The following is a 20032-nucleotide window of genomic DNA, read 5'->3' as shown; positions in this document are numbered from 1 at the left end:
AGAGGCACAAACACAGCAAAATGTCATCGTGATCAGCAGGTTCTGTGCTAAAAAATTATAACTACACGGCATTTTCTCCAGTTCTGACACCTTTTTAATATAAATCACCGTTTTTAGGAAACAAATAGCACTTTTGTAGATTTTTTTTTACAATGTTTCTTACCTTGATCTTAATTTAAGTAACACTAGGAAGACCTCAATATCTTTTATTTTATTTTCCTTTTTAATTAAAAAAAGAAAGTTGCTGTTGTTTTCCCCAGGTACAAAGATTTTTTTGCCCTTGCATTAAAAAAACAAAACAAAACAAAAAAACACCAAAAAACAAAACAAAAACAAAACAAAACCAATAGTGCCCAAACGATGACACAGGACGCACGAAGACTCACTGACCTCACTGACACTATAACGCCTAGTCTACCATGCAAGGTCTCACTACCCTTAACAGGACCGTCAGCCTGAAAACAGCTTTTCTATTCCTTAGTTTAGTTCTTGTTACAAAAAACAAAACAAAACAAAACAAAAACAAAAAAGGTAAAATAAACAATGAAATAAAACTTTGTTTAAACAAGAACAGAAATAAAGAATAAACTTGAAGAAGAGAAAAGGGTCGTCTCCATTCACACACACCTGATCGTGCCACACCTGGGTCATGCTGCTCTGCTCAGAACCTTCTCTTCTTATAAATATAGAAAAAGGATGGAGCTTGTTTTCAAGTAAAACCTCTGATCCGCCTTTCTCCCTCCTGGACCACGCATACCTTCCCTTCCCTGCTTCCCAGCCTGGGGACCACCCGGGGCTGTGCACTACCCAAGCAGAGGGAAGGCAGGGCTGCTGGAGGCCGTGGGAGAGCGGAGCTGGGGAGGGGACCTGGGCTCTCCCGGCACTAGCCCCCTCCAGGAACATTAAATACTGCTTATGTCATATACTTTCCCACCCTGGCTCCCCCCCAGCCTTCCCGGCCCTCCTCTGGGCACTGGGTTAGTTAAACCTCTATTTCCTTTTTTTTCTTTTTTTTCTTTTTTTTTTTTTGGTTTTATGGTAGTGAAAGTTTAGGAACAGGAAAGCCCACACACTCTTTGGACTTGTCTTTTCTACCTAAACAAACGGCTCCCAGTAAGGATCTGAAACCTGCTCTCCTCCCTCCGCCCGTCCCTGCTCCCCACCCAACAGAACAAAACAAACCCACCGTGGCTGTGGAGGCTGCTGCAGGCACACACTGGTGTATAATAGAGAGAGTAAATATATTATTTCACTTGGCATGGTGCTGGCAAAGAACCTCCAGCTGGCACTATTTCATGTAACATGGTCCAATCTTTGCATGTACACACAGAACTAGAAGAATCAATTGGCAAACTCGGTGCCACTGGCACAAGCATCTTCTCCTCTCTCTCTGGAACCAAAGAACCAAAAGAATTCTGTACTTTCCAGAAGAAATCCGGCTTTGCGTCTTCTCTAGAGTCTCCTCGCCACTGGGACTGTGGCATCTCCTCGAGGGAGGGCTGTTATTTAGTCTCTTCCCCCTGGTTACAGTTCGCTGTGCAGCTCTGCGAGGAGGGGGAGGGGGCAGGGGTGGAGGCGGCGTTGGCAGGGGGGGTGCAGTCTGGGCCATTGGAGAGGGCCCCCGCAGTGGCCTCAGAGTCTACAGGTTTAGAGAGGTCGATGCCATGGATGAGGCGGATGAGTTGTTTCACCTTGTCCAGGGAGCTGCGCATCTCCTTCTGCCGTGCCAAGATGGTATTCTTCATCTCCATACATTTCTGCAGCAAGTCACAAGATGAACACTCAGCCTCCGGGCCAGCAGCCCCAGGGGAAAATGCCCCCATAAACTAGTCCCTGCGCACTGCTCTGCACCCTACAACTGTGCTGCTCCACCTGGTATGGGCAGACACGAGCAAAGGAGGAAGACAAGACACGAAAGGGGGGCCAGTGGACAGGGTGAAAGCCAACTCTTATCTATCGGATACTAGCACTTACGATAATGCTACGATGTTACAGTCACCAAAAGAGCTGCCCTGGAGCTAGCTTCTGCCATGGTGACAGGGATTAAAAAGCCAGTGAGAGATGTAGGGAATTTGACTGGAGGGTCTGTGGAGGACCACTTACTCACTCATAATTTAGAGGTGAGGGCCTGGGTGGACCAGTAATGTTTAGGAGACCTAAGGTCAAGGACAAAGGACTCCAGTCAGTGAACCAGGCCCTCTAGGTCGGTTACCAGCTGGTGGTCCTTCTCTTAGTCCAGTAAATGAGGTCTCTGTAAGAGTCACTCAAGCGGGCCTGGGTCTGCCCAGGGTCAGGAGAGGCTCTAGGCTCCTCCCACGCACACAAAACTGCACAGGCACTGGGTGGTGCTACTCAAGCTCTGCCCCTAGAGACAGCAGCCACAAGGACACTCCGAGCTTGGGCAAGTGTCTACCACGTGTCCCGTGGCCATGGCTCCTGAGCACCGCACACTAACTCCGAAGGCAGACTTCGGCTGCCCCAGCTGCTCACGTCCACACCCAGGACATCCACACCCAGGACTGGAGCCCACCCGGGTCCAGCGCTGAGAAGGGAAGGTGCTTACACTTATGGAACTGCTGAGCTCCTTCACCTTCTGCTCCAGTTGTTCTCGCTCCTGCTTCAAGTCTGAACTCCACTTAAGTAGCTTCTGTTTCTCCTCTTCTTTCGCTGGGGAGAAAGGAAGTTTTAGGTGATCGACTCTTTGCAAAGCTTTCCTGGGTCAGTCGAAGACAGTTGCCCTAAAGTGCCCTCAGCCACACGGCCAGGACACAGCACCTGACCACCTGGACTTTCCTTCTTCCGGTGTGCTGGCCTTGGGGGCTTGGGCCAGGCTTTACATGGGTAAGGTGCCACCCTTCACAGCTCCCATCTCAAAAGGTGGTCCACACACTTTCAACTCCACTCAATAATGCATTCTCATTTTCCTTTGAAAACAAAATCAACCTCACCTTCTAGTGGCATTTTCTTCTGAAAAGGCGGACCTTACCTGCTTTGTAGGCAATATAGGAATGAACAATGGCTAAAGTTCCAGGCCATGGAATTGCTTCTTCCTTCTTCAGCATCTGAAAAGAATTTAGAATTCTATCTTGAGAACCAAGGTCACAGCAAACACCAGTGTCTGTGGCTGAAGATCTAGGGAGGCTTGTGGCCGCATCACCCCAAATCAGACTACAGATAGAGGTAGAGACTTGGAAGCTTTCCTGTATCTTCAGAAAAGCCACATGAGGGGCTGGAGATATGGCTAAGTGGTTAAGAGCACTAGCTATTCTTCCAGATGTACAGGGTTCAAAACCCAGCACCTGCATGGCAGCACCCACATGGAGTCTATAACTCCAGTCCCAGGACATCTGACACCCTCTTTTAGGCTTGGAGGGCCTAGAGCACTAGGCATGTTACAAGGTACACAGACATACAAGCAGTTAAAACACAGATGAACATAACAAAATGCCACCTGAGCTGGGCATGGGGGAGCACGCCTTAGATCCCAGCACTTGGGAGGCAGAGGCAGGTGGATCTTTGTGAGTTTGAGGCCAGCCTGGGCTACAGAGTTCCAGGTCAGCCAGGGTTACACAGTGATCCTGTCTCAGAACGAAGGCAAAAATAAAAGCATCCATTCAATCAAGCAAACAATAGCCGTCCAACTCCAACCACTTTCTACAGCTAGAACCAGCGTACAAAGCTAGACCCTAGCATGGTGGTAGTCACCTCAGGCAATCTTGCCTATGATTTGACACAGGCTGCCTGTTTCAAACTTAGTGTTGTTATCTCCCTCAAAAACTCCAAGGAAGTTAAACACAGTTCTAAGTCTGTAATCTAGCCCCTGTGTAGGCAACCGTCAGGAAGGCCACATGAGAGGAGGGCAGGCGAAGGGCACCCAGGCCACACCAGAGGCAGGTGACGGGATGAGGACCAAGACAGGTGTGGTCACAGCTGTCGCCAGCACTTAGGAAGCCAAGGCAGGAGACCCAAGTTTAATGGCAGCCTGGGCTCCAGAGAGGTCCTGTTTCAATACACTGTGGACTTAAGATGAAGCTCAACAGTAGAGGGGCCTAAGTAGCACTCACAAGGCCTTGGGTTTGGGTCCTGGTGTTACAAAAGGAAAAAAAAAAAAAAAAAAAAAAAGAGGGAAATTAAAAAAATGACCTCAAATCAGGCTTTATTGATTTATTTTATTTTAGTGTTTTTGATACAGTATTTCACTTTGTAGCCCTGGCTTGACTGAAACTCATTATGTACACCAGACTGGCCTCAAACTCAGAGACCCACCAGTCTCAGCTTCCTGACTGCTGGGATTAAAGGCGTGCACCACCACCGCCCGGCTATGTATCTTATTTTTTGTTTTGTTTTCTTTTTTGTGATGGTCTCACTATGTAGCTCAGGCTGGCCTTGAACTTGTCAAGCTCTTGGCTCAGCCAAGCTCTTGGCTCAGCTCTTCAAGTGCTGGGATTATAGGCATGTGCCAGTATGAGGGACTGAGGGTCTGCACTTCAAAAGGGAAAATGAGTCATTCCTCATAGAAAGAAGTGACACTGCTGTGCCTGCATGCTGTGCCAGGAGGATGGGGCCTATAGAACAATGTGCCAGAATGAGAGAGAAAGGAATTTCCAGGGCATTGTCTTTCTCTTCCTAGGTCCCTCATCCATGTGGCCCACCCCCAGTACCTGGTCCTGACATCTGGGGCAGATCCACATGCCCTTGGGAATTGTTTTCAGAGGAGGGTCTAAGCAATCCAGATGATACACACGCGAACACGTGTCACACATCAGCAACTGGCCACTCTTTCTGCAAACACTGCAAAAATCCTCGTGGATATCACCCTATGAGACGGAGAGGAAAGGTAAGAAAGACAAGGAAGAAGGTGAGCACGCAACGTTACCTTGTACACTGTGACTACACTAAGTGTTTTCCACAGCGAGCTGGCGGCCCAGAGATGGCCCTCCAACACGCTAGTGTTAGGAAAGGAGTCGCCAATAGCACAAACTTCCAACTGCTCACAAATCTCAGTTTCTGGGGTGGTAATTTAACTTGAAATTTAAACATGAAGGACTTTCTTTAAACTTACAAATTTAGATTGAGAATTTAACCTTATAAATTGGAGTTTACAGCAAAGATCTTCAGTTGCTCGGGCCAAAATCAATGGCTTAGGTAACAGGTTGGCACTTCCAATGCCAAGAATCCAACTTACAGACCAGAGATCCACAGACCAGAGATCCACATTATGAGAGGAGCAGCATTTATTATCTATTATTTGAGGAAATTTGAGAAGAATTTGGAAACACAGGCACAAAATAAACTGAGCACCTTGCCTACTTGGGGAAAGTATAGTGAATGTTCAAAAGTGAAAGGCCCAAGCCAGGAGCAGAGGACTTATTGAAGCTTCTAACATGTGGAACTGGAGGAGCCACAGTAGTAGCCGATGATGCTCTGTAGAACCAGCACTTGGCATTTGCTGCTCAACAGACCATCATCCAGCAGGAGGCTTTATTCTTCCCCATAAAATATTTCACTAGATGAAAAAAGAGAGGCAGCCCCAGTCCACTCTACCACCCCCTTTGTGATAGTTCCGGGGCTCAGGTGCTTCTGGAGCCCTCAGAACAGAACACACCATCAAAACACAACAACACAGATCTATTTAAAATCCGGAGGAAAGAACACAGGGAAAATAAAACAAGAGCTTTTAAAGATGTGTGTTTCAGCAAGTCAATGTGCAACTTGTCTGGATGCGAATCAACACATGGATGAGGACGACAGGGAAGGGAAAACCAGGGCACAAGCTGGAGGACATAACACGTCAGTGCTAGCACACTGCTTTAAGATGTCTGCAGTATTCTGCTAGAAAGCCTACCACAGAACTGCAGAGTAAGCAGCAAGATAGGAATTGATGCCCAGTCCCTCCTCCACCACCACACCACTGAGGGAATGCATCTTCCAGTTATAGTTTCTCTCTGCAGGAAACTCCCTTTGTGTGTATGTGTGCATGTGCACTTATACATGTATCTCTCCAGCCCCATCTTTCAAATTTCATATTTACATACACTACAGCAGCAGTATTTAGTATTTGAGTGGTAGAATTTCTTTCTTTTTTTTTATAATTTATTTTTATTTTAATGTGCACTGGTGTTTTGCCTGCATGTGTGTCTTTGTGAGGTTGTCGGATCCCCTGGAATTGGAATTACAGACAGCTGTGAGCTGTCATGTGGGTGCTGGGAAATGAACCCAGGTCCTCTGGAAGAGCAGCCATCTCTCCAGCCCAAGTATTGGGATTTTTATGTACTGCAAATCATTGAGGACTTCTGAGTTAATTATAGAATCTCAGAAGTTCTAGCAACACTACACTGAGACAGAACAACTCCAGAACACAAGTGAGCAGTGAACAGCCATGACAGCACATGGGATGCTGTATCTGGAAATCCTTTGTCTAGTCCTGAGAAAGAAGGTTGAAATGGTGCCTGATGCATTAGTATTATCGTGTAAATAATTTTGGTTTATGTACCCCTGAAAAGTGCCAGTGACTCCAGACCATATTTTGAGAACTGCCCTAGCCTAACAGTTTAAATATAAAATTCCAAGAATGTCAGAATGAATATAAAATACAGAGACAATTCATCCATCAAGGTCAGTCTTTGCCTAAAGAGTGGAGATCAAAAGGCTTAACTCTGGTGACAGGTCATAAGCAAATGGTAAGCTGAAATGTGCCTGACCATGACATTGCTGGGAACATGCTGCCTCTACCAACTCCAGCTTTACTGTGTGCTAAGAATGTATAATTAGTCAACATATCTTCCCTTCCCATAAAAATGACAGCAGCAACAAGGTCCATCCTGAGGACTAGTGTCTGGCTGCGTCTTGTATTACCAGGTCCTTCTAGATAGTTATTGATCCCCAGAAAATGCTTGGCTCTCAACTGTTACTGTTTAATTAATGTCGAGGCTTATGCTACCCAGCAGCAAACACACAGAACTCTGTGTGTTGATTTTAATCACGGCTGTTGTTGGGATACTGTAAAAGTAGAAGTCAATTATCTTTAGAAAAAAAAATGTATCCCATTGGGTTTAACTTAGGAAATTCTGAACATTTTTAGTGATTTCAGAAAAGCGTTATTTTGCCTTTAGATTTCTGCAAAGAACTATGTTTGTGTTTTAAGATGAAATCTAGCAAAAGTTTTCAGTTTGTCATTTGACCAGAGTGGATCCTTTAGGTCTAGTCTGTAAAAGAAAAGCATAAACTCAACCAAAGAACCCAGACCAAGACAACAGGGTATAAGAAACTCGAAGGCAGAGGTTCAAAGCCCCCTCCCCCAGCACTGTGCACCAATGCACAGGGAGTCAGTGACTGCTGACTTCTTTGATTGGGGAAAAACTAGAACAGTCTTTGGTACCAGCAAACATGGCTTCTGACAGGGTCTCCTGGTGCACATTAGCCTGAAGTTAGAAACCCTGCATCGGTGACCAGGGCCAAAGGAAGGACGGATAGAACGCCAAGTCTTTAGAACCAGGAAGAGTCTGTAGCTACAGCTACAGCAGGAACGGAACCTGCTGGAAATAGACCTCTCCTATGACCCCAGTTATCCAAAGATAATACTTTGTTCACTGTCTCCCAAATTCTAACTCAGGGCTTCAGGTGGCATTCTCGTGGAGAGGGGAGTGCCATTAGTAAGTCATGAGAACCTTCAACTCAAGGAATATTGCACCGGAAGACGGCTAACAAGAAGCTCTGCAATTCCTAAGGGCTGAGGGCATGGACAAAGACATTCCTGTTTGGTTGCTCCAGCCTGTTCCTCTTGTCATCGTCAGTAAAAGGCAGCATCAGCCTGCTGCTTGTTTAGGCCAGGAACTTCATAGTTATCCTTGACAATTCTCTCTCCTCATTACTCAGTTTAATCCACCCAAATCTTCAAAACACAAACAAAACTGCTCACTTTTCTCCATCTCTGCATCGGCCACTCCATCAGGACCAGTCAGGTGTCATTATCTCTTGCCTAGAACACCACAGCAGCCTCCTTATTGGTCTCCCTGCTTCATTCCATCCTTCCCAAGGTCCCTCTCTCCCCAGTGCTCCTTTCAAAATCCAGCTGGTTCTATAAGCATCAGGAGCCACCCAAGGAGGCTGAAGTCTTTGGTTATCAGTCTGTTAGGAAACTAGACTTACTATCCACATGCTCTCAAAGCTGTCTCCCGCCAGAGGGAAAACAGACTTTTACAAGCAAAAAAACTCAATGGAAATTATCTCAAGAGATGAAAGTTAACACCACCACCAACAGGCTGATGTCACATGCCTCCTGCTGCAATACACAGAGAAGAACCTGTCATTCCTGATTCTAGGTGCTTCCGTCTATTCTGGACACAACCCAGTGGGGCAACCGTCCCACTGAAAAAGATGCCACCGTTAGGAAAGATACAGGTGGACTGAGGGCCTGGGGAGACAGCTCAGTGGGTAAATGCACATGTCACCAAGCCTGAGTTCAATTCCGGGACCACAAAGTGGAAGGAGAGGACTGACTCTCAAAAGCAGTTCTCTGACCTCCAGACATAGGCCGTGACATAGGTGTATACACAAAGACACAGCTACACATACTCTAAATGAATAAATTGTAATAAAAAAAAAAGATGGCCTAAAAACTCTTTCAGAATAAAGGAGAGTAAAGAGATTCAACAGGATAACAAACGCCAAGAGTGACCTTGGACAAAGGTAATTACTGGGACAAGTAGAAAAACTGGAATATGAACTGAGTATTACACAACCAATGTTAAATTCCCATAATTTCATTACCACACAGTGGCTACACACCAGAACACTGTCATTCTTAGAAGTGAAAAATTTTAATTGCCTCAGAAAAAAGTGTGCATGCATGCACATTTGCACATGTATGTGGGTGCAAGCATGTAAAGGAAGACACAAACATAGCAAGTTAACTGATGAATCAGAGCAAATGGTGCCACTGTCCACTACACCACTGCTGCAACCTTCCCCGGGTTTGAGAATCTTTGGGAACATCTGTAGATGGAGATTATGTCCCAGCACTGGTGGTCTCCTGTTGTACTTAGAGCCTTGTATGAGCAGGCCTGTCACCTCTCCGGTCCCTTCTCCCTCTGCATGGATGATGCCTTCACCGTCCTGGCATTGCACCTTGTCCCTTCCATTTCTCCTCCTGGTGCTCATCTCTGCCTGACAGGTTACATAGTTGTTCCTTTGTTGCCCACCTCTTCCTACAGAACACAAGCCCTGAGTGCTTGCACACTGCTTGGTTGTTCCTTGCTGCACCCCAGCCTCATGAGCAGCATTCGCTCAGCAGAACAGTGTTCAGTGAGGATCTGCTGAGGGAACTTGTTGCTTTATAAGTGCTGGAACCTGCTTCTGACCAGCTCCAAACAGAAAATGTCACACTTCTATAGGTGTGCCTAACACAGCAGCAGGGCTACTAGATGCTTCCGCTCTACTCACGCTCTATCTCCAACACTCCAATGACAGAGACCGCTCAAATGTGTAAGTCCACGTCCCCACCCTCCTCTGAGAGCTCATGCAGAGCTGATCAAATCAGACTCTGAAACCCTGGGCTCCCTGGATTTATGTGAACATGACTCTCTAGCACAGAAAGAGCTGAGACCCCAGAAGACAGCTGCCTGGCATGGTATGCAGGCATTCTGCAGGGTCCCATCGTCTGTTCCCAGGCTATGGAGGAAGGGTCCACCTGGTGAGGAGACAACACAGGACAATGGCTTCCCAGGTGAGCTCTCGGAGAGAGTGCATGTCCCCCAGTTACTTACGTCTGTGGAGGTGGGGCTGGGCAGGGACACAGGCTGCACAGGTGCAGGGAAAGTGAATGTGGTCTCTGTCTTTTCATTTTCAGGGGAGTCGGGATGACTGGATGGGGGGGATGTTGGGGTAAGGGCTCCAAACCCCAGCACTGCATTGTATTTTGGAGGACGACCTATATACCAAGAGAAGGGAACAAAAGGGGAGAAGGGGTAGGGAAAGACAGGGGAAAATGGTCTTACATACCTTTGGCCAGTGTTCCTCATTGGCTAGCATGGAAAAGGAAGTGAGGTAGCAGACAGAAGGTTAATACACAGGCCAGAGGAAAGAAAAGAAGCAAAGATTTCAATGCCATTAGAAACAACTACATGAATTCTAAAAGAAGGGAGGAGAAGGGAGCCTTAGAGAGTGGTAAAAGGTGCTGGCATTTGTAAAAAGACCCATCTCCACAGATCATGATCATTCCTGGACTCCCACAATCTGAGGTTTCTAATAGGAGGACCCAGGGGTCACGAAGCAAAGGAGCCTGAAGCCAGAACAGAGTTTTTTTCCTGGGTTTTGTGCATCAGTCACTAAGGCTTTTCTACAGCCATCTCCTAATGACCCTCTGTTTTTATGAATGGATTTACTCAGCATTTCTGCTTTTCCATGTCTCTCCTAATGACCCTCTGTTTTTATGAATGGATTTACTCAGCATTTCTGCTTTTCCATGTCTCTCCTAATGACCCTCTGTTTTTATGAATGGATTTACTCAGCATTTCTGCTTTTCCATGTCTCTCCTGTCAACAGTTTAGACCTTTTACTGCTAGTAAGAGTGGAGGAAGGCAGTGTGAGGAGGCAGAGTTCCAGTCAAGTACTCTGGCCCTCGGCTGGCAGAGCCACCGGGAGGGAGTTTCTGGAAGAGCTGGAGTGTGAGAGTGTAACAGCGACTGCACAGGCTTCCAGCCTTGGTTGTCTTTGTGCTGCTCTAGGAGCTGCCTCACTGCTTCACTCCACCAACAGGCATGGACTGCATGCTTAAGGAAGGACAGGGGCATTTTTGTGAAAGGTCCAGTCTGAAGCAATCTATAAGCAGTCTAAAAAAGCAGAGGCCAGGGTCACAGGAAGTCTAGGGCAGTTGCTCTTACCACACACCTAAATCAAGATCCGTGTCTCCTGAGAGTTGGATGACAGCCTCTAAGCTGTCAGTGATCATGAGTACAAACCCAACACACCAAATTAAGAAAAGCCAGTGAAGCCTGATTTGCCTACCAGCACTGGTGAAGGCTTTCCCACCAGTCAGTTTCTCTCAGGGTCGTGCACAGAAGTTATGACAGCCAGACAGAGTCTGTGTCACAAAGACAGACTGACCGGTCTTTTCCTACAGAACCTAGTGCTGTGAGGAAGGAAACCGACAGCAAACCCTTTGCTTATCCAAATAAGGCATGTCCACAGCACTGCAAATGCAGGCTTTAGCCTCTGACCTTTCTGGCTCATTTAACCCCTGTTCTCTAAGCAGATAATACCTCCCAGCAGGCCAATTAAATGAGGCCACTGGCTGGGGACCTCTTATCTGAGAACAGTGTGGTCACTAAAAAATAGCTGAACACAAAACCAAAAAGTACCTTATGACTGTGGCCCAGAAGCCAGTACAGAGCAATAACTTAAGGTTTCCCATCTAGATGGGTTGGTCACTTTCAGGGCAGGACAGATGAAAGATCGTCACCGAGGCTGGCTGTGCCTCAGGAATATAATGCACATTGGTAGGTCTGCCCACGGCAGACAAAGGTCAGGGTGACCTCCAAAGTCTCCAACAGCTCTGAGAGTCTGTGTGCATGCACAAAGATCAGTATGCTAGTCACTCACTCGGCAACCTTTCCAGCCTGCCACTGTAACTGGGGGACACATTACCGCATGGAAAAAGGGATCCTGGGATATATTACTAACATCAGAGGGTGATTTCAGTACCTTGTTTATGAGTCAAAGCCTGAACTATTAAGACCTACTTAGACCTGTGTGATGGGAGTTGCTGCTGTTTTGGTCTGCCTAGAGTAAGGTCTGGAAGACAGGAATGTTTGCGTTGAGGAGCCTGTTTTCCCAGCATCCCTTTCTTCCTTAGCTAGAGATGCTCATGATAAAAGATTCTAAATTCTCTTCCTGGAAAGTCTGCAGATCATGGAAGCTCAGTCCCTTTCTACCCTCACCGGCAAAAGGACAACTGAGACACTATTAGGAACACCTTGGCAACAGCAGTGCTCAGCTGTTTAATGATACTAAACACTTCCTTTCACACTGTGTTCTGTTCACTGAGCTATTCATGGATGGCCTGGGATACCTGGGGCAGAAATGCTGCATTAAGCCATTCTCCTGAGCCAGCTTAGCCAGGACTCAAAAAGTCAGCTTTTAGCCCTGTGTTCAGAGCACTAAGAAATCTCTCTTCTCCTCCATATTCTCAGAAAACAACAAAAAACTATTTTCAAGGGCTAGAGGGGCTAGGTTCTAGGACAATGGAAAAGAAGGAGGGAGGAGAAAAAGAACACAACATGGAAAGCAGAGGCAGAAGCAAGACAGGGTTTTTAAAAGGCACTCACCTCTCTTCCGCGTCCCAGGATGCATTGTGCTGTTAAGGTAAGTGACTGCGCTCTTCTTACGCTTTGGAGATTTAAGAAGGAGAGGTGACTATTGAATAACATGGTTACCATGAACACTGCAAACATGCTTATCACATGCTAACCAGTCTGTGCCAACCATCCCAAGGTCTCAACGCTAACGTGTTTTAGTATATGTACTTGGCTCTGAGAGAAATACTCCAAAGGGGCCTGCCTCTGCTCCATGACAGTGTGGTCAAGTCAGGATGAACTAAAACTGTAAGGTAGGATTGTATCTACTCAAACTTAGCAAAACAAAACCTTAAGAGGCAAGCAGTGATGGATAACACAGGAGTGTTCTGAGCAGAGAGAAGCCCGTCACTTCACAGAGCTGATGAGGCTGAGGACAGTCACACTGCTCTTAGCAGCAGGCTTTCAGTGGGAGGGACTAACAAGTCACCCAGAAGCCAGAGCACAGGCAGGGCCAGTGCTGGCTGCAGTACCTCTGGCTCAAAGACGGCCCCGCTGTACACCGGGTTCGCGGTCGTCCTTCTCTTCCGCTCCTGCCTCTTGCTTTGGATTTCTTGAGAAGAGAAAGGCTTCAGTTAGAAGACAGGAACAAGGAAGCTAAGGAACAGAAGTTCGCCATTTAATGTACTGGGTTTCCTGCAATCAGTAAGGAACAGGGCAAGGCTTTGTTTCACTAAGGCCTCAACAGAAGCAGGCACACTATTCGTGTCTCTCAGCAGGTAAGGCCACACTGTCCTTCAGTGCACTGCTTTGTGAATGAGGGCACTGATGTGGACCACTCTTATACACAGCCATTTTCATTTATTTTTAGACTGCTGTGCATACAGGTCTGTATGAACTGTAGCCACAGACTACCAATCAAAATTCCTCAAATTCAGCACCCCGAACTAAGTAACAAGGGGCTGCAGAGCTTTGTAACTGTCCTTAGGATCCTGATGGCCCGTCACTGGAAAACAGAGACAGAGACTTGTCAAAGGAGCACTGTTGTGAGACAAAGACCAGGAGTCACCTTCATTCAGGAAGCTAGGACATTTCCTGAAGGACAGGAGTATGAATGGTACTAGGAAGGGGAGGGTTTGGGCATTACATGGACAGGAGGCAATTCTTCCTCTAAAGGAAATCCAGTCCACACTGGTTGAATTATACTCTATTTGTGCCCCAACTTCCTGATCTAGGAATTCAGGCAAATAGCACTTTTAGGAACAAAACTAGGAAAAAGACCATGCTGAGAATATCTTCTCTTACCTTCTAGATGGTCATGTGTTACCAACCCTAGAGACACCATGAAGGCAAGTTTCTGTGACAGAGAAACAAAGGAATATATTCAGTCTGGGATCTCACAAGGCCAATCATAGGTTTCCTAGTCAGAGAGCAGGAAAGCTGCCTTGACAGAGGTGGGATTCACGTGAAGAGCCACCACAGAGGCTTTCTGTCCTGACAAGGGTCAACATTTCCCCCTTCTGCAAAGCCACACATCAGCATCTGGACTGATTGGTGTTTGGGTTTTTTGTCCGGCAGAATCTTCTTAAAGAGTATCCACTGTGGAGGAGCACGCAGAGGGCTAGGGAACCTCACAGCAGCAAGCTTTGAGTTCCAAGCATGCCACTCTTCACTGGGACGCTAGTTCTTCACGTTTGCTCCCACGGCCAGACAGCAGGAACACCAGCTAATGTTTTTAGGGACACTGGTAGGTGGTTCTGCTTAATACTGGGATTTTTAGGTAACATGAAAACTAACTATCATGGGGCAGTTTCCCTGCACCTGTATCCCTGAGACAGAACGTAAGATCTTTCAACTGGAAAGAGCAATGCACTGATGGTTATACTTTGCTTTGGCTGCTGTGATCTGAAAAGTATGTCTTCACTGTCTACTGAAGCACTGCATGGCTCCTACAGACCCAAGAACAGAGAAGGAAATAGTCTCTGGTGAATGAAAACACCTTCAACTACTAGTCAACACATTCCCATAGTTACCAACAAGTTTGGTCTCACACACAAACACACACACACCTCTCCAAGAGAGTAATCTCAGTAGGCTATATTCAACTGGAAGACAGCATTTGCTACTACACATGATGGTACCTGCAATGGGTCGCTGACATGAGATATCCTTTCTTTTCACAAATAAACTACGGTGTTTGTGCATAATGGTGAATGCCTGTAATCCAAGCACCAGGGAGGCAGAAGCAGGTGGATTCTGCAAGTGTAAGGCCAGCCTGGGCTACACAGCCAATTCCAACTCAGCTAGGAACATCCAGCAAGGCCCTGTCTCAAAAAGGTTTCTTTTTGCTAAGTTTGCTGTTTCCTCTCAGTGTAATATTTGCCATTACTTTCTGTGAATGATCTACAAGTTTTTCAGCAATACTGGTAACAAGCGCTTCTTTTTGGTTCAAGTTCTGGCCCTTTAAAAAATCCAGCTGATTTCACATCAGAGAGAAGTGTTTGGTACCTGCTGGTTCAATAGATTATCATCTTCATGCCACTGTCTGGTATGGTTTCACTATGAAAATGCATTGAGGACAGAGGCTCCCATAAACTCCATCCCCAGCTATTTACCATCATAACCACACCACCATCTGTGTTTTCCTTCACATCTGTCTGTGCAAGAGCATCAAGCTAGAATGTCCTCTCATCCAGGGACACACAGACAGCCCGTTGCCTAGGCTGGGCTTGTTGACTGCTTATGTCATAGTGAGTGTGGACATTACCTTCTTCAACCCACTTTCACACTCTACTTTTGAGACACTAATTCCTTTGGGATTTATTGCTCTAATATAATAAAGTGGCCTAACAAAACTGAACACACAATGGCAATCCACAATGTAAAGAGACATCAGCTGATTCCCTCAGCTGCCCTATAGACGTTGTCTGAGACAAGCACAGCACCGCCTTCCTTAGGAATGTTACAGGACACCTGGGAAATTAATCACTCATCTTCTGCGTCAAGTTTACAGGATTCATATAAAAACATCGTTTCAGAACTCTTCCTTTCAGCACCCGTACCTGGGCCCGCAGGACTCTGCTAAAAGACCCTGCCCCAGGTCGACCTGACGTGGTAACTGCACTGCTGAGGGAAAGGAACACCGAGAGGACTAAACCCCGCACCCTGAGCTGACGGGCCGTGCAGAGGGTCCTACCTGAGGGTTCTCTTCTCGTTTTGGTTTTGGGGCAGCAGGTGGAGTGATGGTACGGCTCTCTGCTTGTTTCTCCTCTGTTTCTGTGTGGGATTTAACTGTCTAGGAGAGAACAATTAAGCAAAAATTCAGAATTAGTTTTTTATAAAAAAAATTGAGAACAGTTTAATAATGTACTCCAATACAAAACATTAACAGATAAGTTCATATGATGCATCTTGTTGAGGAGGAAGAAAAAATGTCAAAGTCCAGCAAGAGACACTGGATTTCATGACTGGGGTAAATATGACTCTATAAATACAATCAGATAAAGGTATATAGTTCTTACATATAAAAAAAGAAGTGCTGAAGGTAAGGTACCTGTTGCCAAGTTTGATAACCAGAAATTTGATCCCCAAGATCCACATGGCGGAAAAAGACAACTAACCTCCCTGAGTGTCTCTTGACCCCCACATGGGCACCACGGCACACTCACTGCCCAGGAAATAATAAGGCAAACAAGGGCTCAGAGGTTAAAAGCACTGGCTTCTCTTGAAGTGGATCTTGGTTCAGTTCTCAGCACCTACATGGCAGCTCACAACCATCTGTAACTCTGGGCCCTCTTTTGGCCTATTTGGGCACCAGGCACACACATGGTGTACAGACATAAATTCAGGCAAAATATCCAAATATATGAAATTAAAAGGTGATAAGAAATTATTTTTTTAAAGGCAAAGAAAAACTAAAGTAGAGGCTGTTTTCCTTGGCTGTGGGATGTGGAGATTTCCAGAAACATCCCATTGTTGTTATATACGGGTCAAGTTCTGTGTCCAAATGTTCTTAAGATCTGCGTGACATAACAGTTCTTCTATCCCAAACTTTTCTTCAGAACAACCCCAAGCACTACCCAGAACTACCTTAACTTGGGGTGCTTAAAAACTGCCTTGCAAGAGGCTGAAGTTCTAATCCCTCCCAACTCCTTCTAGAAGCATTCACTTCAACATAGAAACACCAGTTACATTACTATCTGCTGACACAAATGGTAGCTAGTACAACGGCAGTCTTGCATTACTGTTCTTATTATGAGTAATGGCTAGTTCTTTTATGAGTTCTGTAAAAATAAAATGGTTTTAGGACAGTAGACATAAAACTATAAATACAAACTTAATTTACTTTTAGAAAACTAATGAAAATTGTAGGTGCAATGGTCTTTTTGTAAGGTAACAACAAGTAATTAAGTAAATTAGAATAAAATCTGATTATTGATAGGCAAGAGCTGACTGCAAGACTTTAGCCCCATAAAAAAGATACCGAAGTATCTTTTCATACTTTGCCTCTGGCTTTGCACGCTGTTACATAGGTAAGAGATGTGCTTATCAATACTGGGGCAGTCACTGCACCGGGGCCCAGCTGCTGCCCCACTGCTCTAAGCAGCGTCCTGCCGTAAGTCTCCATCTGTATTACACGCCGTGTGAGCAGGGGCTGCTTGTACACTCCTTGTTACTGTACGCCTTTGAGCTGGCATGGCACCTCATGCTTGCATTCAATAAAGCACTGGCCTCCAGGAGAATCAATCAAACTTCAATCTCTCTCTCAATCCCCTTCTCCTTCCTTACCCACATAGTTTTTAATTTAGCCCAAAAAGGGCCTATTTCCTCCATAAAGCAAACCTTTAATGGGAAAGCCATTCATAGTGACATTACTAAGGTTTGAGGTACTCAGAATTAGCTTATTTTCATGACGTTGAGTGTGGAAGGACAGGAGAGTGAGACAGGTCAGCCACAGGGTTTGTATTCCATTCCTGTGTGAACAGATCAACAGTTCCCCGAGAGCCTCTCTCTCCTATTTCCAAGGTTGAACAAACACTTGGCAGCAATGCTCCTGGGCAGGGCAAGCCCCTCTGCACCAAGGATTACCCACGCCCACATTTCTCTTTCTCTCTCTGGAAAGCAGAACACACTGAGTCGCATAAAGAACATTGAAAAAACCGCATACAAACAAAAATAAAGCAATCCAAACATTAGGGGGAGGGTCCTTTCTCTCAAGGACCTTTGGCTCTAGGAGAGGGCAGCTGTCTCGTGCCCAGGTCTATGGAGACATTCAGGCCAGATGAAATAATCTCCTGCCCACAACCAGCAAAAAGGCAGGCCAAGAGTCACTTGACTGAGTTTAGACATAAACTACCCAACCCTAGTTAAGCCTCGGGACAGCTGCAGCTCTGGCCTTTGACTACAAACTTGTGAGGCCTGGAGCCCAAACTATCCAGCTAAGCTGCAGACCAGAAGGCAGAGGAGCAATGTTCTTAAAGGGTTGCGTAAAACAAACAAACAAACAAAACCCAGAAAAAACAAAGCCATTGCCTAACAATCCTATATTGTGTTAAAACTATCCTTGAAGAATGAAGGATCAATTAAGAGATTGAGATAAACAAAAACTAAGGCTCTCTTATCCACTGCCAGCACACCTGCTGTAAAGAAATGACAGGCAGCAAACTGTCACCTGAAGCCACAAAGAGAACTCCAGTCAAGGTACGACACAGGCCACATCACAGCAGTTCTGACTAGTAACTGCTCATTCTTTTCCTACATAAAGATGAATGTATGAGACAACCGTTAAAGCTGGACTATTGTTACACACTATAAAGATGTAACTTTGACACAACATGCATTGTAGAGCAGAACTGCACAGGAGCAGAGATTCTATGTTACTGAAACTGAACTGGGATTAATTAAAATGAGATTGTTAAAGCTAACTGTAATCTTCATTATAACTACTAAGAAAATTAAATATACATGGAAAAGAAGGATATAGTGAAGAGATGAAACTGTACACCAGGAAAAAGAAACACAAAAAGGCCAGTACTGAAGGAACGAGGGAAGAAGACGATGTAAGACACGCAGACAGCAACACAGCCAAGTACCTCCGCACTGGTGACCACTGAAGTCCAACTGGATTCACCCTGCAACTAAAAGGCAGAGTGGCAGAGTGGATAGGTAAGTCATGCTTCCGCTGGAGCCTCACTCTAGAGCGGACGGGAGAAACACTGAGCAGACTATTGTTGTGTGTTCTGGGGCGGATCAGCATAGAGCTTGTTCAGTTTTCTTATTTACTCGTGTTTTCCTGTCTACGTGCTAGAGCCATTATTTAAACTGGGGAATTAATACTTCCAGCCATTGGTGTGGGGCAGTCTGTCTCTTCAATTCTGTCAGTATTTACTTCATAAATCTTGGGATTTTCTTGATGGGTGCATATATTAAAATTCTTATACCCCCTTTTCAGATCAATTCTTTCATCTCTGTATTTGGCACAAGAAACATCTATGCTGGGGCTGGAGAGATGGCTCAGCAGTTAAGAACACTGGCTACTCTTCCAGGGGTCCTAAGTTCAATTCCCAGCACCCACATGGTGGCTCACAACCACCTGTTATGAGATCTGGCTCCCTCTTCTGGCCTGCAGGCATACACTCAGACAGAACACCATATAATAAATAAATAAATCTTTTTTAAAAAAGGAAACATCTATTCCTTTTGTGTTTTTAACTTAGAGTTGATTTTGCCTGGTGTAATATAACATGACTTTAAACATAGTAGGGGCAGGTGCAGAGGCAGGGCCAAGGGGAATCTCTGTGAATTCAAGGCAAGCCAGGGCTACATAGTGAGACCTTGTCTCAAAATAAACAAACAAATGAACAAAAAACTCAAACTTGGTCCTTTGGGAAAAAACATCAGCAAGAGTTATAAACTTCTGGAGACCAAGGAAAAAAATGAAAAAGCAGAAGAGGGACATTATTCCTAATCTTACTTATAGCAGTGAAATAGTATTTTAAAGAGACTACATCAGATAACTGTATGATAATCAGGTAACACAAAAGAAATGGGCAAATCTCTAGAAATACATTACCCAAGCTGACCCAACATGAGACAGTTAAGTCTAAACAAACATTGAAACACTAGACTGAAACAGTAATCAAAGTTTCCCCAAACAACATCAGATGGTTCATCTGAGCTCCACCAAATTTAAAGAATATTAGTCAAAGTCCTTTAAAAATAAATAGGGTCCTAGGAATTGATGAAACGGCTCAGTGGTTAAGGGCACTTGTGTTCTTGTAGAGGACCTGGGTTGAGTTCACAACACCCATATTAAGCAGCTCACAACCACCTTTAACTCCAGCTCCAGGGACCCAAAGCCCTCTTCTGGACTCTGCAGGTACCTGCACACACACACATAATTTGAAAATTAAAAACTCTTTAAAACACACACACACACACACACACACACACACACACACACACACCCCTACCAAAAGCTAATAAACTCAGCAAAGTTGCAGGGTACAACAGTGTATTGAAGGACAGCAACAATAAAGTGAAAAGAACCTACAGAACAAGAGAAAATATTAAAAATAATGTTGTCTGCTAAGGGCCAGTATCCACACTAAGTGAAAAATTCCTACAGTTTGCCAAGAGAAAGAGTACCGATTCTACTTAGAAGTGGACAAAGAGGGTCTGAGAGATGGCTCAGTGGTTAAGAGTTCTTGTTGTTCTTGCAGAGAAAGGACCCAGGTCTGATT

The 20032-nt window shown here is 45.4% G+C and overlaps 1 protein-coding gene and 1 long non-coding RNA gene across 12 annotated transcripts in view; one reads left to right on the top strand and one right to left on the bottom strand.

The window, feature by feature from the left end:
* Positions 1-1222: 1222 nt before the first annotated feature.
* Phf21a (PHD finger protein 21A) overlaps positions 1223-20032 on the bottom strand; it is a 182740-nt gene continuing 163930 nt past the window's right edge. For 7 of the 10 annotated variants that reach the window (XM_059260957.1, XM_059260956.1, XM_059260955.1 and 4 more), the window contains 9 exons: positions 15487-15585; positions 13596-13647; positions 12824-12903; positions 12324-12384; positions 9765-9928; positions 4662-4817; positions 2987-3062; positions 2564-2667; positions 1223-1757 (listed from right to left, as the gene is read on the bottom strand). In XM_059260957.1, the coding sequence (XP_059116940.1) occupies positions 1503-1757; positions 2564-2667; positions 2987-3062; positions 4662-4817; positions 9765-9928; positions 12324-12384; positions 12824-12903; positions 13596-13647; positions 15487-15585 (1047 nt within the window). In that variant the 3' untranslated portion in view covers positions 1223-1502. Of the gene's footprint in view, positions 1758-2563; positions 2668-2986; positions 3063-4661; positions 4818-9764; positions 9929-9999; positions 10023-12323; positions 12385-12823; positions 12904-13595; positions 13648-15486; positions 15586-20032 lie in introns of all 10 variants that reach the window. The other 3 variants (XM_059260961.1, XM_059260962.1, XM_059260963.1) reach the window with 1 other exon arrangement.
* On the top strand, positions 3093-18920 carry LOC131909373 (uncharacterized). Of its 2 annotated transcripts, XR_009378832.1 has the most exons (4): positions 3093-3180; positions 4631-4837; positions 13869-18455; positions 18742-18920. It is a non-coding gene; the product is annotated as an uncharacterized LOC131909373 (long non-coding RNA). The 2 variants fall into 2 exon arrangements; XR_009378831.1 differs by having other exon boundaries at positions 13869-18920.

This window comes from Peromyscus eremicus, chromosome 4 (genome assembly GCF_949786415.1).
Source record: "Peromyscus eremicus chromosome 4, PerEre_H2_v1, whole genome shotgun sequence".
NCBI lineage: Eukaryota > Metazoa > Chordata > Mammalia > Rodentia > Cricetidae > Peromyscus > Peromyscus eremicus.
The sequence above is the reverse complement of the archived record's forward strand: the minus strand, read 5'-3'. Positions and strand labels throughout refer to the sequence as shown.